This window comes from Podarcis muralis, chromosome 6 (genome assembly GCF_964188315.1).
Source record: "Podarcis muralis chromosome 6, rPodMur119.hap1.1, whole genome shotgun sequence".
NCBI classification, from domain to species: Eukaryota; Metazoa; Chordata; class Lepidosauria; order Squamata; family Lacertidae; genus Podarcis; species Podarcis muralis.
In genome coordinates, this window is record NC_135660.1 from 27,619,525 (window position 1) to 27,640,516 (window position 20,992).

General features: G+C 41.2%; 2 protein-coding genes across 4 annotated transcripts in view; both read right to left on the reverse strand.

The window, feature by feature from the left end:
- Positions 1-4,477, reverse strand: part of TRPC1 (transient receptor potential cation channel subfamily C member 1) — a 30,084-nt gene extending 25,607 nt beyond the window's left edge. Inside the window, exons 1-3 of one of the 3 annotated variants that reach the window (XM_028731207.2) lie at positions 4,071-4,477; positions 546-700; positions 233-334 (exon numbers count right to left, since the gene is read on the reverse strand). In XM_028731207.2, the coding sequence (XP_028587040.1) occupies positions 233-334; positions 546-700; positions 4,071-4,206 (393 nt within the window). In that variant the 5' untranslated portion in view covers positions 4,207-4,477. The remainder of the gene's footprint in view (positions 1-232; positions 335-545; positions 701-4,070) is intronic. The other 2 variants (XM_028731208.2, XM_077929894.1) reach the window with 2 other exon arrangements.
- A 2,229-nt stretch (positions 4,478-6,706) lies between these two features.
- PLS1 (plastin 1) overlaps positions 6,707-20,992 on the reverse strand; it is a 53,075-nt gene continuing 38,789 nt past the window's right edge. Inside the window, exons 11-16 of the mRNA XM_028731205.2 lie at positions 17,473-17,551; positions 16,282-16,396; positions 13,863-13,996; positions 12,612-12,735; positions 10,839-10,963; positions 6,707-8,861 (exon numbers count right to left, since the gene is read on the reverse strand). Coding sequence (XP_028587038.2) covers positions 8,726-8,861; positions 10,839-10,963; positions 12,612-12,735; positions 13,863-13,996; positions 16,282-16,396; positions 17,473-17,551 — 713 coding nt within the window. The 3' untranslated portion in view covers positions 6,707-8,725. The remainder of the gene's footprint in view (positions 8,862-10,838; positions 10,964-12,611; positions 12,736-13,862; positions 13,997-16,281; positions 16,397-17,472; positions 17,552-20,992) is intronic.

Sequence of the window (20,992 nt, forward strand, 5' to 3'; positions counted from 1 at the left end):
GGCTGCAGGAGCTTCCTGAACTCAAGCGGAAGCCGCGTCAGACGTTTGGCTTCTGAAAAACGTTCGCAAACCAGAACACTTACTTCCAGGTTTGCGGCATTCAGGAGCCAATTTGTTTGACAACTAAGCCATTCAAGAACCAAGGTACCACTATCTGTGCTTAACACAACAATCTGAGCAGAGCAACAGTATTAAGATGGGGAATAATACTTTTAATTTATGTAATACTAACAACAATTGTTGGTCTACTGGTTCGTTTGGGTCGATGATTAAGGAGTATATCTACAGCTCCCACAACCTCTGAGTCAATGGCCACCAAGAGTGCATCTGTAGACTGAAAAAATGGAACATTAAAGCAGAAGTAATAGCAACATGCATACTAAGGAACAAAAGACTATTTTTCAAAAATGACAAAGATAGGTTCACTGAAGGAAAATGTTTCTTTTCTGAAACAATAGGTAAAAAGAAGTTAAATCTCATGATTATTCCAATGGCTATCATCATCATCAAGAAGAAGAAGAAGAAGAAGAAGAAGATTATAGTACCTGACAGCCATAATCCAGGAGCAGCTGTAATATGTCTAGATTCTCATTTTCAATAGTTATGGTAATAGCATTTCTCCCAAGCACATCCACACAATTTATGTTCATATCACCAGAGCTATTCTCTTCTAAAAGTTTCTTCACCATGTAAAAGTCACCTAAACCAGTAATAGACAAAAGATCTATTTTAGTGCTTTTAATTTGCTGATATTCTATCATATTATATTATACAAGATGATATTTATTCCTCTTTTCCTCCAAGGGGCTCAATATGCCATGCATTGCTCTCACCTTCTCTGTATTATCCTCAAACCAACTCTGTGAGGTAGGCTAGGCTGAGTGAGCTGCATGGTTGAGCAAGGATTTGAGCCCCATGTTTCAGGTCCTAGTCCAACACTCTAACCCCTGCACCACAAATACGGTAAATATTACACTTACTTTTAAATTCAGTCATCCCTACAAGCTTAGTTCTATGTTCTGCTGTGCAGCAGATGCTTTGACACTCTGACTTAGTGACACCAAACTGCTTTTCGAAGTAGAGATTTTAAAAACCTACATCCTACACTTGCAATGCACAAGCACTGATCCTGCACCTTACATGTACTGCCTAGCCAATGAGCAACGCTCTCAGCTCTCACATTCCAGTGACAAAATAAAGCTTTAACTATCCTTCCTTCATCCTGCCCACCTAACATACTATTAGCACTAATCATATCTTGCAACTAAATTAGATGCATAGGAACCAGTGTGGTGTACAGTAAATATCTGGAGTGCATAACATTTTTATCATGTACACTTAAATACTTTATTCTGTTTGTTATGTTCCAGTCCATGAGAAGAAACTCCAGATCTGAAATAATATCCTAGATAGAAGAACTATGGTGGCAACAACTGGTGAATTGGAAGAACCACTATTCTTTGGTTGAAAGTTAGTATACAGAAATACTTAATCTATCCACGAAGCAGCAGGTACGGTAATATAGCAGGTGTAGGAAACTAGAAATGATTGATGAATTGTGAATAGCTTTATAGGAAAAACTTAGCTTCCCACCAAGTAAATTTCTAGAAATGAAACTCTTTATCTAAAAATCCACCACCAGGACAACTATACAAAAATGCTCGAACTTCATAGTTATTTAACATCTCTTGATGCAGTTGCAACCCCACAAACAGAATACTATAATCCTGCTTCTCTCCCGGGAAGAATAACATCCAACCTCTGCCACCGTCTTCTAACATTTACCTTTCTGTACAAGATAGCAGAGGTGACATATTATAAAAGTCACATAGTGTTACAGGTCATACCATTTCAAATATTTCCACAGGGCCAAAGCCACACAACTCACAAGGTAACCCCCATGCTAGTTTTAAAATATGCCAAAAATAATGGGCTCCGTCTTTCAAGGTAAGTTACGTCTGTTTCTTCCCATTGTGTACATATTTTTAAAATTTAAACAAAACAAATTATTTGGATCCAAGTGGGAAAGTGAAAAAAGTCAGAATGCCTTCAAACATTTCGTGTATTAGACAGAAATGTTGAATTTATAACATGTGAATGTCTTTCTGATATTATTTTTAATTTTTAGTAAGGCAATGCTTCAGCAAGAGAAATTGGAAATTAAATTAGCATTAATAACATAATGCGTAACAGCAATCAAAATAAGAGCAGTTAATAATTTTTGTACTTATTACATACATTTCTAAATCTCAGTAACCTTTATGTTGCCCACATATATAAAGAATCACTTCCAGATTATTACTGTTCCCCCCACTTTTTACATGAATGCATGTGAAAGAATAAATTAAAACCAACAGGCAGGGCAAGCCTGTCAAAAGGTAAAGTGAGTTAGCCAAGTCATGTGCCAGATGACTGGGGAAGGAGGCAGCATTGTTATGGTCCCCTCATTCATTCCCCATGTCTGCTGTTTAGTGGAGCACCCTGTAGGTGGTGAATCTGTCTGCCCTGCATAGGCTGAGTGACAAAGTAATGAAGAAAATGACTGTGATGGGCAGGCACACAGTGCTCTGTTGACTGCCCTGCTGCACATCCATAAATGGCAGGAGGAAAGGCACAAGGCCAGAACAAGCTGCAAACAGGGGGGGGGGAAATACTCAGGTGGTCAGGGCCTGCCTCAGTTAAATGCGTTCACTGGTTCTCCCTCCCTCCTACCATTTTACCCTCACAGCAACCTTGAGCAAAGGTGAGGCCACAAGTGTGCGACTTGCCCAAGTTCACCTAGCATGTTTCACAGCTTGAGTGGGGATTTGAATCCAAGTCTCCTGAACCCTCGCAACTCAGAAGGTGACTGCAACCAGGAGTAGGCAGTGCATCCCATGAAAGCAAACTAACAGAAATGCAGTACTTGGACATAAGAGAGCTCAATTGATTACGCAGAAAGCCACAGAATTTCAGGTGAACTCTCTTCCCAATAATGGAGGAAAGGGAGAAAAGCCCTATTCGTCCCCAAGGACAGAAGCCAGCAACATTTTCAACCCGCTGCGGCAAGGGTTGATCAGTGGTTCCCAACCGTTTTTGGCCATGCTCCATCTAAGCATCTCTAAAGTCCTGACCCCTTCCAGCCCGCCCCCAACATATAATTCTTATTATTCTAAAAGTGATCTCCTATTCACACAGAGGAAGCCTAAAAGGCCATTAACTGTTAATAACTCATTCTCGAATTGCCTTCCTTCAAAACCAAATTGCCCCCCTGTGGGGCATGTGCCCCACGTTGGGACATAGCTGTCAACTTTTCCCTTTTCTTGTGAGGGATCCTATTCGGAATAAGGGAATTTCCCTTAAAAAAAGGGAAACGTTGACAGCTATGGGTTGGGAACCAGGGGCGATAGACAAAACACCCCAAAGGATGCTCATTCAAGGAGAACATTTTGCTGCCAAGTTAAATCCGACTACCTAAGAAGGCGCTTCATCCACCTTGCTCCTGCTTTTGCGTTTTCCCTGTAGCATATATATATATATATATATATAGCCACAAGGCAGTGCGAGGAAGGTTGGGTTTGAGAGGTAGCGAACAACCTGTGCAGGTCGTCATCATCCCGTGAGGAAGTGGGTGCGGGTGTGAGAGGCTGCGAGGCTGAGAAAGAGCGAGACACGCATTCAAATCCAGGGGATAGCTATCAACCTTTCCCTTTTCTTGCGAGGAATCCTATTCGGAATAAGGGAATTTCCCTTAAAAAAAGGGAAAAGTTGACAGCTATGATCCAGGGACTGGGAGATCCTGCAATCCTGATGGGCAGCCTCATCGGCTGCTCAGCATCCGTTAACACACTTCAGCCACCAACGTATAGCGGCCACAACCATAGTGGCAATATAATATTCCCGGTATCCATCACTTTCCGCGCAGCGGAGGGGGGCACGGACTCCCTCTCTCCTCAGAGTTCATGAGACCCTTAGGAGCCGAGTGGGAGGTTTGCGCGCCAAGCTGCCTCTGCCGCCGCCGCCCTAAATCCACGCCGGGCCGCTCCTCTCTATCCGAGGCCCGCAACGGCCCGTCCTAAGCGACGCCCTACCTTTGTCGCAGGCGAGCAGGAAGAGCTTCTCGTCCAAGGTGGTCTCCTCCTTCACCTGCCGGACATCCTTCAGCGCCAGCAGCTTGTTAGGGGAGGCAGAGGCCGACGGGTCCGCGCTCTGGTAAAGAGCAGCCATGGCCCCGCCAGGCGGAGGCCCATCGGGAGAGGCCGCGCCGCGGGAAGGGCCCTTCCTTCTACTCCCTCACGCAGCAGCAGCAGCTCCAGCCGGGGATCCGCCGCCCGCCAGGCCGGCCAGGCGCGCCCCTCTCGCACGCAAGAGGCCGGAGAGCAGCCGAGCGGCGATGGAGATGTCAAAGCAGGAGGGAGAGATCTCCGCGCAGGCGCAGCGAGGCTCCGCGGTGGCCTAAGCAGCCGCGCGCTCTCTTCATTCGTGCCTCGTGAGGCAGCTGGGAAACATCAGCATGCGGGGGGGGGGGGGGCACAAGAGCAAATATTCTCATCCCTCCTCCGCCGCATTTTAGACCATAGATACAGCTATAATTCAGGTCACTGGGAGGTATTTTGACAGGAACTGCCGCAGGCCATTAAAATTTGATTGCACTGCATCGCAATGCAATCCCCCTTCTTCTCCAAAAAGGTCAAGGTGGCAGACAAGAGTTCTCCTCCCCCATTGCATCCTCGCAACAATCCTGCGAGGGAGGTTAGGCTAGGTGAGTAGTCCGAGGTCACCCAGTGAGCTTCCTGCCTGAGTGGGGATTCGAACCCTGGCCTTCTAGGTCCAACGCTCGACCCACTGGTTCTGTTTTATGGAAACTTAACATTGAACATGCTTACGTGCATTTGAAGCTTGTTATCAATTGCAGCACGCACCGTACTGCAGCAGAAGTAACTTGCCGGGTTGGCCCAAGCCATTTTGCAGCCTATGGGTTTTTTAGAAAAAGAACCTCAGTGAAATGTGGTTCAGTGTGGGAGCTGCGATGACCTGGGTTTGAATCCCTTCTCCCAAGAAAACACCAAAAGGGTGAAGAGATACTTGTCTCTCAGCTTTCCTCCCTTTTTCCTGCTCCACATATTCACAATGTGATCTTTCCAGACCCCTCTATCTGTGGTCCTCTCAACTGGCAATGCTGAGGATTAAGCCTGGAACCTTGTGCACAGAATGTAGGATGCTCCCTTTCCCCCAGTTTTTAAGTTTGAGGAAGCTGTTCCAGTCTGTCCTTGCTATTTGCCCATGGCTGCTGATGCCTTCTCCTTCCGTGTTGAATACAGGAGAAAATCCCATCAGTTTTCAATGGATGCTGGTATTGGACAACAAGGAGAGGAAGAGGCAGAGGGAAACTGGGGGCTGGGAACTGTAGTTTGTTAAGGGTGCTGAGTTGTTATAAGACCCCTATTCCCCTCACAGAGCTACAATTCCCATAATTCACTGTGAACAGGGATTGAGTTAAACCACTGTGAATTGTGGCTCTGTGATGGGAACAGGAATTTCCTAACAACTGTCAGCACCCTTAATTATGTTTTCTAGGATTATTTGGTGAAGACATGACTGTTAAAAGTGGTACAGTGCTTTAAAAATATATGGTGCTGATGTCGCCTCACTAGACTAAGGGCTTCTACAGGAGACTACAGTGGTGCCTCGCAAGACGAAATTAATTCGTTCCGCGAGTTTTGTCTTGCGATTTTTTTCGTTTTGCGAAGCACGGTGTCAGGAAAGTTTTGGAAAAGCTTCAAAAATCACCAAAGTCTTTAACCTCAAAAAAGGCTACCACACCGCGTTCTATGAGTTGCTCCTCGAAGTCAAGTCGCAACTGTATTAACGGTGTTAAGAAAAAGGAAACAAACTTGCAAGACGTTTCCATCTTGCGAAGCAAGCCCATAGGGAAAATCGTCTTGCGAAGCAGCTCAAAAAACAAAAAACCCTTTCGTCTAGCGAGTTTTTTTCTTGCGAGGCATTCGTCTTGCGAGGTACCACTGTATAGCGTATACCTTGCTGTCTATATGGCTTTTAAAGATATGGGAGATTTGTCATATGCAACCCATCATAACATGCTCCTCTGCATTAAGCTAACGCTGGTTTGTATGGCTAAATGTTCAGATACAGTCCTACACTCCTTGAATATGAATGACCAATTCTTTATGATCCAGGAGTGTGGTATGTGCCTACAGTAAACTGCCTCAAAGGTTTTGCCTCTTGGATGACAAAGCCAGCCACATTTTGAACCAACAACTCTAGGCCTATCTTGAACTGGCTTTCCCCCAATGACATATTTATCAGAGACTTGAACTGATTTATCAGTTGTTGGTTGCATCAGCATCATAGTTCAAATGGCATCATACCACTTTAAACAGTCCTTGTTCCAGCCCCACCAAGAATCGTGAGAACTGTAGTTTGTTAAGGGTGCTGAGAACTGTACTTATTCTATAGCATCTCCTAACAACTCTCAGCACCCTTAACAAACTACAGCTTGCAGATTTATTTGAGGGAAGCCATAACTATTTAAAGTGGTATCATAGTGCTTTAGATGTATGGTTGTGAATGTGCCCAAAGTCTAAATGTGAATCTTTTTACCAATATATAGTCTGCAATAAGGAGACTATATATAACTTTCCTATGAGAAATCAGCAATAGGAAGTGCACACATATTAAAAACATTTATAAGAAAGCTCATCACATGTAAAGAGAGGCCTCAAACTGGACCTGTCATCTCTCTTTATTGCTTCTTAATATAACATTTTAGCTTGGATATTTTCTCATTGAAAGCCTTACTACGTACATAATTTTCATTTTGCTTATTGTCCTTGTTATACTTGTGCTTAGTTTTATTCAATGCCATAAACCACAACCAATTGTTAATTTTTCTTTAACAAATTACTTTAAAAAATATGTTGAAGTTGTTTCATATTACAAGCATTTCTACAGAACAATATTGACAAGAGGGGATGTTCAGTTTTAAAACATAGAATCATAGAACTGTAGAATTGGAAGGGACCCCAAGGGTCATCTAATACAATCTCCTGCAATGCAACTCATTTAAATAAACAGCAAGTTCCATCTTCAATACTACGTTTGCAAATCACTTTTATTTTTTAATTTGCTTTAACCAGCTACACTTTCTACTAATCAAATTGACTAAGGGTGCAATGCTATAATCAAGATGCAATGGTTACAAGATATGGCAGAAACGCCACCACTACATCATGATAACTCTATATCAGCTTATCTTCCACATATTGTAAAAAGGGTATAGGCAGTGCTATTTTTCTAGAAAAAGAGGTGCCAGAACTCACCATGAACTCATCCCTTGTTCTCTTATAATGGCAATGGCGCCCACCTGAGAGGTGCTGGAACTAAGTTCCAGTAAGTTCCGGCTGAGAAAAAGCCCTGGGTATAGAGTTGTTGACTGTTCCCTAAATTTAACTGAACCTGCATGCTACACTAACCTTAATACAGATGTCTTTTAAATACTGAAGTTTTGGTACACAAAAACTACTGCTCAGGGACCACTGTAAATGTATTGGGTCTCATTATTTGATCAAATTTAAGGGGTTGGAGAAGGGCTGATTCCACAGCAAATTCCCCTCATCCTTCTCTCACCAGTCAAAACCATGATTAAGGCCTACAAACAGCATTGGTCTCTTTATGAAGCCAGCTTCCAATTCTTGATTTCTAAATTCTAATTAACTGCAAACTCTGGTTAGTATTAATCATGTTTAACAAAGGAGGTTCTCATATAATTGTTAACCATGGCATAGGCCTGCAGAGGAAGAGTGAAGGGAGATTGTGCAGGAGAGGGGACGGATTTTGATAAGGGACGTCCCAGTCTCACATCTCAACCTTAGTATTTTAATGAAAGCCAAGGAACAGGGTGTTATAGCTACAGCTGTCCTCATTGTTTAGTATTTTTAATTTCCAAGTATAGTAATACATAAGAACCAGAACAGCCTAACGCCTCCCCCCTTCCCAAGATCTTACCTTCCAACTCCAGCAAATTAAATTCACCCACAACAATTAAAATGTACATCAATTAATCAACTAAAACTTTTGTTGATTGCTCTACTAACAGTGCAAGCCTAACCATGTCTACTCAGAAGTAAGCCCCAAATAATTCAATGGGACTTTAGAATTGTAGCCTAAAACAATTAGTACTCAGAACCTCAGAGTTTTTACTTAGAAGTCAGTCCCATTCAGTGCAATGAAAATTACGGTACTCCCTAGAAAGAATCCTTATGACCAGAAGCTTTTAATTTGCAGCCCAAATTCCAACAGGAGTTTGGGTAGTCCCTTATAATAAGGCAAGGACTTTCAAGGTCTTTCATGTGCAGACTACGCATTAATAACACACTGACATAAAAACTTAATTTCACAGCAGTTCCTAAAATAGCACTTTAAAATCTTGATAATTTGTGCACTATGAAAACAGCATGTATCATATTCATTTAAAAAGGCTATATAACATTGTAATCTTATTGGTGATTACTGCATTACATTAGCTCACAAATTACTGATATATAAAACTTTTCAGATGAAACCTTAAATATAAACAATTCTTATATTAAATAGTCTCTCTATACATCTCCACATTGGTTTATATAAATTATCTCTGTTTTACAGCTACTAAATTCCATTAGTCTGTAAACAATGAGGCATTCATTGTGTATATCATGGCAGAAAACATTTGTAAAAAAAATCTTCTTTATTTTATTTTGTTCAGTCCTCTTCCCATCAAGCAAGCAAAGACGGTCATCACCATTTTTGGCTTCACTTCTACCAAGTCATCCGGCAGGGCATATATACAAGCACCAATTTTCCGAGCAACTGATATAGCGTATCTTGGGGAGAGAGGAAAAAAAGTAGCATTATTCATTTGGCATTAACTAATGAGATATAACAACCTTATTATTGTAGCATAGCCATTATTTTGTTCTAAAGAAGTATTGCTTATCAAATTCAGGCTACACCAAACTATTAGCATATCCATTTCCCTTGCCTATAAACAATTTGCAGCCTTAGGTGTGAAACAAAATATTACACAACTGCTATTTACTTACTATAATTATTGTTCCACCTTCCAGTATAAAATTTACTGCAGGGGTGGGTGAACTGTGGTCCTCCAGATGTTGGCTTACAACTCCCATCATCCCTGACCATGGGCACCACTGGTTGGGGCATATGGGAGATGTAGTCCAACATCTGGAGTGCCGTGATGTGTAGTATAAAACTACTATACTCAAATAATAAAAGATAACATGATCGTTCTACCCAGACACTGAGGTCCAGAGCCGAGCGCCTTCTGGCGGTTCCCTCACTGCGAGAATCCAAGTTACAGGGAACCAGGCAGAGGACCTTCTCGGTAGCGGCGCCCGCCTTGTGGAACACCCTCTCACCAGATGTCAAAGAGAACAACCACCACCAGACTTTTAGAAGACATCTGAAGGCAGCCCTGTTTAGGAAAGCTTTTAATGTTTGATGCATTACTGTATTTTAATATTTTGTTGGAAGCCGCCCAGAGTGGCTGGGGAAGCCCAGCCAGATGGGCGGGGTGTAAATAATAAATTATTATTATTATTATTATTATTATTATTATTATTATTATTATTATTATTATTAACATGCAGTAAAAGCCTAACCAATAAACAAACTAACAGCGTAGCAGAGTCAAGCATGTTATCAGCTTATACTTAGAAAGTATAAAGAAAGTCTTAGCTTGCTTCCAGAAAGATAAAGACTCTCAAAGGGCCAACTTTCATGAGAAAGAGCAGCATATTATTGAAACCATACCACTGAAAATAGCATTTTATGTGCTTTAAATAAGTCAAAAGGTAAGATTTTTTGTGTGTGTCAGCATTTCAAAAAACTTTTAAGGTGTTCCTGTGGACAGCTTCCTATGACTGATTTAGAGCTGTGGCATTAAAGGGAAAGGCATTCAAAGAAAAAGGAAGAAATTAACACATTGTATTTGAGCACTGGATTATGCCACCCATGAAAACTCTGGTATCCCCCTCTTTGGATGAGCAAGCAGCTTTCTCTGAGCTGACAACAGTTCCAATATCATTTGTGCATATAAAGCATGATGAATCAGTGTTCCTAACACTTGATACATAACTCAGCAAAGAGAAATGGGTTGACATGCACACAGTAACACTGTAATGATGATCTGGGCCCCACTGAAGAGGTTTGGATGCATCTTTTTGATGTTTATGAGCCTGAATATATACCCCATCCTCCCAGTCTCCTCATCCCTGATTGCACTGACAACAGTACACTTCATTAGACACATGATGTTAAAATATACAGGTAGGCAGATATGAAATAGAGGGCATTTATCTGCCAGCTGAGAATAACTCTTCATGGATCTGAAAAAGAAGGCTCTTGTCCACAGTAGCTTACAGCATAAACACTGTTAAGTCTAAGGTGCCACAGACCATTTGTTCTTTTTTTCTGTAACAGAGTAGGAATTACCGTATTTTTTGCTCTATAAGACTCACTTTTTCCCTCCTAAAAAGTAAGAGGAAATGTGTGTGCGTCTTATGGAGCGAATGCAGGCTGCGCAGCTATCCCAGAAGCCAGAACAGCAAGAGGGATTGCTGCTTTCGCTGCGCAGCGATCCCTCTTGCTGTTCTGGCTTCTGAGATTCAGAATATATTTTTTCTTGTTTTCCTCCTCCAAAAACTAGGTGGGTCTTGTGGTCTGGTGCGTCTTATAGAGCGAAAAATACGGTAGTTGACATTTACAACTAGCCATGTGCATCTGGGCTTCATGACAGCCTCCGTGTATAATAAAGGAAGAAATATTTTGCAAAGACTTACTTAGCATTGTTCAGTTTGTCTGTTTCAGAAAGATCTTCCCTCTTGACCATTTCTGGACGGATTGCTTTTGGCGCAATAGCATCTATTAAATCTAGTACAGGTAAACTAGTGCTTATGGATTTGTCCTGGAAGGAGAAGGTGTTGAAAAGTTTCATTATCATTAATGAATGGATTTTCTTTAATACTCTTACCAGTATTTTCACCATATATCTCCCTTCTCTTTATCCACTATCTCATCGATAAATAAATCCTAATATAATGGTGTGGCAGCTAAAACCCAGTGTATGTAATAACTGCTGAATCATGAATGGTCAAAGTCATGTTTTTCAATACTGTTGAATTTTCTCCTTTTTGACAAATGACCTTTTATAACCACCTGCTGCTTCTTTTCCCATGATAAAATATCTGTTATGACTAAATAACATTTTGTTATGAAATCCTATCAAAAGGTTTTGGAAAAATCTCTTGTATCTCCCAGAATAATTCTGTACGTTTGTGGCTATTTTTTCAGGCTGACTTTCTTCTGTGACTAGGATTTCCTTCTACTTATTTGCAAGTGGCATGATCTGCCTATTTCTAGAATCCTAATACCACTTTGAGCTTGCCATTGAGCACTGCATTTTCTTCCTGGTTACTGAAACGCACTTCCTCTCCGCCTTAAAATAGCCGACCCTGCTCACCTCCTTCCAGCAGTTAAAGCAGATGGGCAGTCAAGTGCATGACATCAAGGAATCAGCAGGAGGCACCACAGAATTAGCTTTACTCCTCCAAAGTCTCAGCATGCTATTCCTACCAGGCAGATTAAAGCTATGATTTCAGACTTGCTCTTACTTCTAAGCACCACGATGCATACTGTGCCCTTAAACCTAGCAATGTTCTCCTATCTCAACTAATTAAGCTGATGTATCTTAATAAATGAACTGGCCATAAAATCCCAGTCTAGTGTTAATAATTGTGTATTATGTCTGTCCATTATTACTCTTCTGTCATTCTGTGTACCCCATGTTCCAATGCCACGAGACCATTTTCTAAAATAGAAAGAGACTGATCTGAACTCTGAAAAATATTGGCTAAATATTCATGTAACATTTACTCGACACTTTTATTTTCACTGGTGAATGGCCAAATCTTCAGAGAACTACATCGGCTCAAGGCCTAATGAAACTGATATTGCAACCAGGCCATTCTCAAATATGTCTTAAAACCTTATGGAAATGTTGATATTTTATGAAGCAGAAACAGTTTTATTCTCAACCACACCAAACAGATTTCAGTCTCTTTCTTAGGCTTGCTCCCTCTAGTGGTTTTAATGCAACATTATATTACAAAAATGTCCCAAACGGCACTCCTGCCTCAAAAGGGGATGGGTGTTTCATACTGTCTTCTAAGAAACCCATCCTGAGGTTTTAGGATTACTGGTTAAGTTGAAATCCTCCTGTCACATGCTAAAATTATTCATTTCCATAAAGCAAAATTTCTGCTAGTTACATAGCACAGTACTACATACACAGTAAAAGTTCATTACAAATACGGATTTACATACACATCATCTTGTATCTATATTAACATGTGTTACTATTATTTTGTAATCTAATTGTGGTACTGTTTTTCATGACATTCATAATCTACTTGCATTCATAATCTATTTGCAGCTATTTATACACAACTTATATACAATAACTAATGCAGAACCTTTGCTATAGATCAATTCCCATCAAAATAATTATGTTTCTGATTAATTCACATTTCCTTTCTCTAGACTGTCTTCATTACCTTGAAGCTAGTTATTGAAGTAGTCTTATTTGCATTTGCAAGAGTCTGATTCACCCATTTAATAATAACTGCATCATTTACTTTTTCCCCCTCACCAAGGTCCGATAGTACATTCAAAGTGTACCTGCAACAGAAAGAACACAGTATTTGCAGCTGATAAGGAATTTAGCAATTCCTGACAACGTGTTAAAACAGTTACAAAATACAACTTTCACACAGAAAAAAAATATAGAAAATGTGCTTGCATTGAGAACAGAAAAAGCAGGAGGGTTAAAAGCAAACTGCAACTTTACTGAAATTGACACAGCACCAGGCAGTATAGTAAAAGGTAAGGTAAGGTAAAGGACTCCTGGATGGTGAAGTCCAATCAAAGGTGACTATGGGCTGCGGTGCTCATCTTGCTTCAGGCCAAGGAAGTTGGCGTTGTCTGCAAACAGCTTTCCAGGTAATGGGGCCAGCATGACTAAAACACTTCTGGCGCAATGGGACACACTGTGATGAGTGCCAGAGCGCATGGAAATGCTGTTTACCTTCCTGTCACAGCAGTACCTATTTATCTACTAGCACTGGTATGCTTTTGAACTGCTAGCTTGGCAAAGGCTGGGACAGAGCAATGGGAGCTCACCCCATCATATGGATTCAAACCGCCAACCTTCCGATCAGCAAAGCCAAGAGGCTCAGTGATTTAGACCACAGCGCCACCCGCTCCCCAGGCAGTACAGGGCAGGGACTTCAGCATAAGCCAAGTGAAGCACAATACAGCCCAACTGCTTTGGGGCAGATAGAGCCAAACAAAGAGGAAACATGAGAGAGAATCAGACGCAGGGCAGGCACTACTGCCGCTAGTCACATTGGGAAGCATCTTATAGATCACCCTCAAGGGCTTAATGGTATGTCTGTTTGTGCATGGTGGGCGGTAATTTCATACACAAGGGCTGTGGTATGAGTTGAGGAGCTTCATTCTTCTCCTGCCTGCTCTCTGCTCCAAGTTTCTCCAGTTGTTTACTGAATTTTGTTGCTAAATAGTTTTATGCTGTGATTCCTAATTCTGCAGCGTATGACTTGTGCATATATTCCAGACTGGATAAAGTCAAGTTCCTAAACTGTACCTAATAATTTTCTGACAAGACAAACACCTGAAAATAATTTATCTGACTTTACAAATAAAGCTGCAGAGTGCTTGCAAACAAATGAAGAACATACATTGGTTTTGAAAACATTTTGGTTTTGTGAGCTATAATACATCCTCACCTTCTCATTAACTGCCACACCAGTGCCAATGTCAGTGTTGGGTTGCCTTCATTAAGGTCCTGTCCACCAATCCCAACCAATGAGAATCTGGCCTTTGACTTCCCCAGTTCCACTGCGTAGTTACAATTTTCAATCTAAAAGAAATTACAAATCAAGGTCAGAAACTATTTGGAACCATGGGCGTTGCCAGGATTTATTCGGTTGGGGGGGGCTGGCTTTATATTGGGGCAGCAGTGCCGAGTTATCTGCAATGCAATTAGCCAGTTAAGTAATTTTATTTATTTACTTGATTTGGGGGAGGCAGTTGACTACGCCCATGTTTGGAACTATCGTTTATCAAAATATTTTAACTGGAGCAAACCAACCACAACACCAGTGCAGCAAGAGCACCCTATACCAGCAGATGAATGTGTTTAATAAACATATGTATGGTGTCATGCTTGCTGCTTAGGCATGCGGTTAGACAAACTTCATCCAAATCTTCTCAAAGTATTAGCTTTTATTAATATGAATCAAGGCACAGAAAACCTAGGCATACACTCCTAGTGAAGGACTACTAGGCAAATACAATTTGGCTAATTTAATACTCTCACCTGTGCTGGCAAGCATTTCCAACCTTTTTTTCTTAACGGAACTGTACAACACACCTCCCTTTCCTAAGAACATTATCTAGCCATCTGTAAACAATAATAAGTAAACACAGATCTAAGCTCAACAAAAAGAACAACATCCAGATCAGCTAAAGTAGTGGCACCAGAGGTCACCAGTACTTGGTCCACCACTTAGGATGCAATTACCAGAACCCTTTCTCAAAGGACACAGTCCCTTATACTGGCAAAGTCAAGGACCTGCCTTGAGATGTCACATTTATGGGCAGCCCTCCTTCCGCAGGCAAAGCACATGCCTCAGAGGTCACAATATCACCTTCAGCAGTGTCACCTAAAGGAATGTCAAGTGGGCTATCCAGATGGTCGTCCTGTTCTGCAGGACTAGAACCATCTTGCACTAAGCATGCACCCACGCTGGTTTCAGATACTCCACTTTTGAAGTGTTAAATGGCACCCATTATGCTGGTACCTGCAACCATGGTGAGTCACCACTTGATACTCTCCTCATGGCCCATCAACAAGCAGAGTTCACAGCTGCCCCCTCCCTATGGATATGTGGGTCATGGCTTGAAACACCTCACCGCCAATCCCTGGGGATAACTGAGTGAACTTGGAAAGGAGTTCTAGACTTGGCCTCACTGGCTAACATTTTCTTCCAAGTTCCCATTTGGTTTAGTGATCTTCAGATGAAGTTGCAGGAACGATTAGAGGCAGTTGCCTTCAGGTAAGGAAAGCATGTCCCCACTATGTACAACCTGTCCATTTGCCTTCCATATCAGATTATTATTTATTAAATTTGTATACTACCTTTCATCTGAAGAGAAGATCACAGGGTGGTTCATGACACAGATGGCCCTAACATGCCTACTTCCAATGACTATAGAGGCCACAGAGTGCTGTTTTCCTGTAGTTGTATCAATAACTGTACAAGAATGCTTCTACTCTGGCTTTGTTTGTATGTTGAGAATGTCTGTATCCTGTTCTGTGCAGGTGACTGAGTTTCGTATGCTTCATATGTATGCTCACCTACCATATGAGGGACTTTTTTTACTAGACTTGTAGACAGTGGTTTGGTTTCACTTTCTTGCATAATCTGTTTTGCATTATATCTGCCTTACATGTGTTTTGAGTTCTCTGCTATAGATGCATTCATTGTTCCTGGCTTTAATAGAAGCCTTGAGGTTTTCAACCTGTTTTCTAAATAAACATGCATGTGTGAAACTTGAACTGTGTGGTCTGTGATGTGGTTCACTTTTCTTGGGTGAACTGCCCTACATGTGTTCTGAGTTTTCTGCCACGGATTCACTGATTGATATTAATGGCAAGGACAATCTCAACATTCCATTATTTCTTAATAATACCCTGCATGTGTGTGCAACTTGACACGTGTTCAGCAGCTAAGCTCAGCCGCTTGAGTGACCTGCTCTGCATATACTTTTAGTTCTGGCTCCCTGCTTGTGAAACAGCTCTGAATTCTGTTGCATTCGACTGATCTGTGTTGGCCATTTATAATGGTTATATCGCTCAGTGCCTCGAGGCTTGTAAGATCATTCAGTACCGTAGGTGAAAACTGCATTTTCTGTAGGCATGTATGCCTCTGTGACATGCATGCTTCATCCCAAGTGAGGCATTTGCTGAGGTCCAGTCTAAGGGCCACACCAAGAAACTTATTTCAAGAGTTGTAACTGTATTAATACGCTACCTTAAGCAAGGGTGAATAATTCAGGGACACCAACACCATTCATGATAATGCGGTTTAAGCAAATGGCTGAGGAGCCACTGTGGTTTCCAAAACAGACACTTTTACAAACCTTTTTCATGTTACCCCCAAGTGCAGGATACGGTGGTTTGTTGACGTGGTTCCATTGTACAGGTACACGAATCATCTCATAGAGCTGGAAGATTACTAAAGCATCAGCAAGGTCACTGGTCAGTGTAGGGAGAGAGAGAAAACATATATATTTACACAAATAAATTATATGTTCCTGAATGCAGTCCGTAGTGTATCCAAGTAAGTTTATGAGGCTTTCATTGCTTGGTAATCCTCTCTTTTCCTCCTAAATTATTTACTTACTTATTTACTCATTATCACAGTCACTGAGAAAATATATATCTATATCTAAATCTCTCTCTCTATAATAATAATAAATTTTATTTATACCCTGCCCTTCCTGGCCAAGACCAGGCTCATGGCGGCTAACATCAGGTATAAAAACAATTGATTAAAATACAACTTAAAAACAGGATTAAAATGCAACTTAAAATGCAGCCTCATTTCAGTGGAAGCCCAGATCAAAAACTGTTTGTGGGGAGACAACGTCAAATCTTCACCAAGGCCAACTATCCAGACTGGTCCTATGTGGGCCAGAAAAAAGCCAGGGAGGTCCCAAAATAGGGGTTCCATCACAGAAGGAAAAGGAAAGAGGGGGAGGGGATCAGGCTGATTCCAAGCCAAAGGCCAGGCGGAACAACTCTGTCTTACAGGCCCTATGGAAAGATATCAGATCCCGCAGGGCCCTGGTCTCATCAGACAGAGCGTTCTACCAGGCCAGAGCCAGTGTCGAAAAGGCCCTGGCCCTGGTTGAGGCTAATCTGACTTCCTCAGGGCCTGTGACCTCTAGAGTGTTGCTATTTATGGACCTTAAGGTCCTCCGCGGGGCATACCAGAAGAGGCAGTCCCGTTCTGAATCTGGCAGTCCCAGTTCTGAATCATAGAAAGAATAGAATCATAGAATTGCAGAGTTGGAAGGGACCAGGGGGGTCATCTAGTCTAATCCCCTACAATGCAGGAATCTTTTGTAAGGCTCAAACCCACAACTCTGAAATTAAGAGTCTAAGGCTCCACCAACTGAGCTATACCAGCCTATCATCTCTAATGATCAGAAAAACAGTACTGTGTTATCATTGATCCAAGCAAAACTAAGTCCTATCAATTACAATATTTTCCAGTGAGGGTTACACCATGGATCAGTTAAATGGCCAGTCAAGAATAAAAATATTACCTGTACAAATGGTTAATGTAAGGAGTTACACCCAAAGAATTCATCCAGTTTCGGAATGTTCTTTCTTCCTTACTTTCTCCTATGGCAAAGGGTACAAAATTTCTTAGATAACACATTTTATATGTGCCATTACTCTGAAAGAATATAAAAGCAATGTATCTTTTCCTGAGAAATAATCTCTTCTGATCTGGCTTTTAAAAGCTCTGGGTACAAATGGAACAGGCATCACAAAGCAGAAGAGGTGTTTCCTCTTTCTATTAAAAAATAGTAATTTCCCATGACACCAGGTCTGGGTGGGAAGTACTACCAAAGAGTGAAAACCTCTACTGTCTGAGAGATGTAGTTGGTGAGGAGTGCAAGAACTTAAAATCATAAAACCAAATTAAAAGTACTTAACATATTTGTATACCAACACTAGTCCACAGAATTTTGGAAAGTATATAGGGGGAAAACAGTATTTCCTACTCTGCAAGCGTAATTTGAGTTTATCAGAGATAAAAGGTAAAGGGACCCCTGACCGTTAGGTCCAGTCACGGACAACTCTGGGGTTGCGGCGCTCATCTCGTTTTACTGGCTGAGGGAACCGGCATACAGCTTCCGGGTCATGTGGCCAGCATGACTAAGCCACTTCTGGCAAACCAGAGAAGCGCACAGAAATGCCGTTTACCTTCCTGCTGGAGCGGTACCTATTTATCTACTTGCACTCTGACGTGCTTTCGAACTGCTAGGTTGGCAGGAGCAGGGACCAAGCAACGCGAGCTCACCCCGTCGCGGGGATTCGAACCTTCTGATCGGCAAGCCGTAGGGTCTGTGGTTTAACCCACAGCGCCACCCGCATCTGTAGCAGAGATACAGGCTACCTAATGCATTGCTGCCTAATAAGTACACTGAGGGAGTACACTGAGGGGGCATTTGAACCTTGGTCTTCCAAGTCCAAGACCCCTACTTAATTCACTATGCCACACTGAAATTGCTACAATATTATGCATGTAAGTTGATCAACACCATTTTCACGTTCAAGTTATAACTCTGTTTATATGACATACATTTAGGGCAGATTAACTTTGGGAATTCTGTTGTAGATGAAATTATGTGGTGTTTGATTTCCCTAGAATTAAACTGTCCTTACTGTTTTGATCAAAAGTGTCTGATTTTGGCTGTGTATGCACCATGCATTTAAAACCAATTTAAAGCACATGACTTCCCACAAAGAATTCTGGGGACTGTAGCTTCTCTCTTTCTCTCTCTCTCTCTCTCTCTCTCTCTCTCTCACACACACACACACACACACACACACACTGTTCCAAGTTACAATTCCCTGCACCCTCAACGAAGTACAGTTCCCAGGATGCTTTGGGGAGAGTCATGTGCTTTAGAATGATGTATGGCATCTATGCAGATTAGTATTTCTCAAGGGGGCTATCTGTGACCTGCATCTAATTAGAATCAGGATGGAATGAGATGGTTAAGACCCAAGGTGGGAAAACACAGAACGTACCACTTCAAACTGCAGGCAAGGGATCCCTATATGAAGAACTCCCTGAAGATATAAAACTAGTATTATAGGGAATGATCTGGTCAACAATCTGTCTCACTGATGTGCAGTTTTTATTGCAGAGTGATCTTTTTACAAGGGTGAACATTAGTGCATCCCCCTGTTGCCTAAAATACTACTAGTGCATCCCCCTGTTCCTAAAATACTACTACAGCCAATCCTATCTTTTCTGTATTCTTATCACATTTTGCTACGTGTGTAGACATAGCAACTATTTTCCTCTTTATTGTGTATTACTCTGCCCTTCTCTTTCATTTGTGCTCATTAGGATCCAGCCTATATAAATATTATACTGTGCCACTGTATATAATCTTAATTATTACTTTTTAAAAAAAAACACAGTGACATCCTACACATGGCTACTTATCTAAGTCCCACTGAGTTCAATGGGGCTTTTCCAAGGTAAGTAGGTAAAGGATTGCAGCCTAATTCAATATGTGATGCGTAGAAATTAAATATTTAAACAATGCTACCTAATTTCAACATATTTTAACGAATTTCACGTTTTGAACAGTGAGCCAAAAAATATAAATTGCCTTATGTGGCAACCTTATACAATTCTTTCCTCAAGGCTGTTTCTGCTCAAATTGAGAAACATTACATGCTTACTTGAGAAAACCTTGTGATTTTAAAATTTGGACTACAATGTATTTTGGGATCAATGATTGAAATGAGCTATACTGATATGCTTGATATATTTTAAAAAAAACCCAATCTCTAACTCAAATATATTTTGAACATTTCACAGACAACTAACAAACGCTCCCAGGAAAGCATACTACTGAAAGCATAAGAAAGGAAATATGTAGAACTTCACTCAAAGTAAGAATTTAAAAACTGCATGCTGAACAATGCCAGAAAAATCCACTCTAGACCAATAGCAGCAATAGCGTGCAAGTTGAAAGAACGTACTTCTGATTAAAAGGAACCGAGGAACTAAGAATAGCACACTGTATTTAATATGCCACTCTAAACAGGATTATTCGTTAAAAAGGAACCTAAGAATTCTTAAGCTTTTCACCTTTTTGAAAACTGGCCAGCTTTCCATTACCTCTCTCCCCCCCCCCCCTTTTCATTGTTCAGAATATACCTTCTGGAGACACAGACTGAATTTTATGTAATGGAAGGGACAAATAATAGAAAACAAAAACTGAGCTGGAGCACCATATATAGAGCCAACATGCCCTATGGCACTTCTCTTTGTGTGACTAAAATATTATGCAGTAGCATTATGCCAATAGAATAAAGAAGAGAGGGCATGAGTCACTGAACAATATGGCACACACACCTCTCTCTCTCTCTCCCCTCTCTCAGTGGCACAATGCTAGGTACAATTTAATTTATCAAAGGCTAGTCAGTAACAACACATCCCACAATCTTTCTGTGGAAAGAGAAATAAGAATCTTCGGGCATAATTGCCAGCTCTTGTTTCTCTGTGACAGCAAAAATCCTTGTTTACCCATCACCAATACAAAATCTAAAACACTAGAGCAATAGCTTGATGCATGAAAGGCCCCAGTGTCTAAGCAGTGTGGGAGAAACACTACTGGATGCTAAACAGTCTCGCCACCAGTAAGGCAGACTATTTTCCCTTCAGTCAATTGGTCCTATTCACAGTTGTATTTGTTTTTATCATGCCCATCATCACAATGTGATGACGAGGTGGGTTACAAACAAGATAATGCAATCTCTAAAATAATAAAACAATATAAAATATAGCACTGCTACAACTGCTCCTTCTCAATGCAAATACCAGTAACGTCACACTTCTATATCATTAAATGCCTGGTGGAAGAAGATTGTGTGTGTGTTTGTGTGTGTGTGTGTGTTTTTAACAACAGAGAGAAGTTGCAGTAGAATCCTAATGCCTTGGAAGACGATGGCATTTACACAGGACATAAAGACATACCCAGAATATAGCTCTGGACCAGAGGAACTCAAATCTGTATCATTTTACTGTATTTC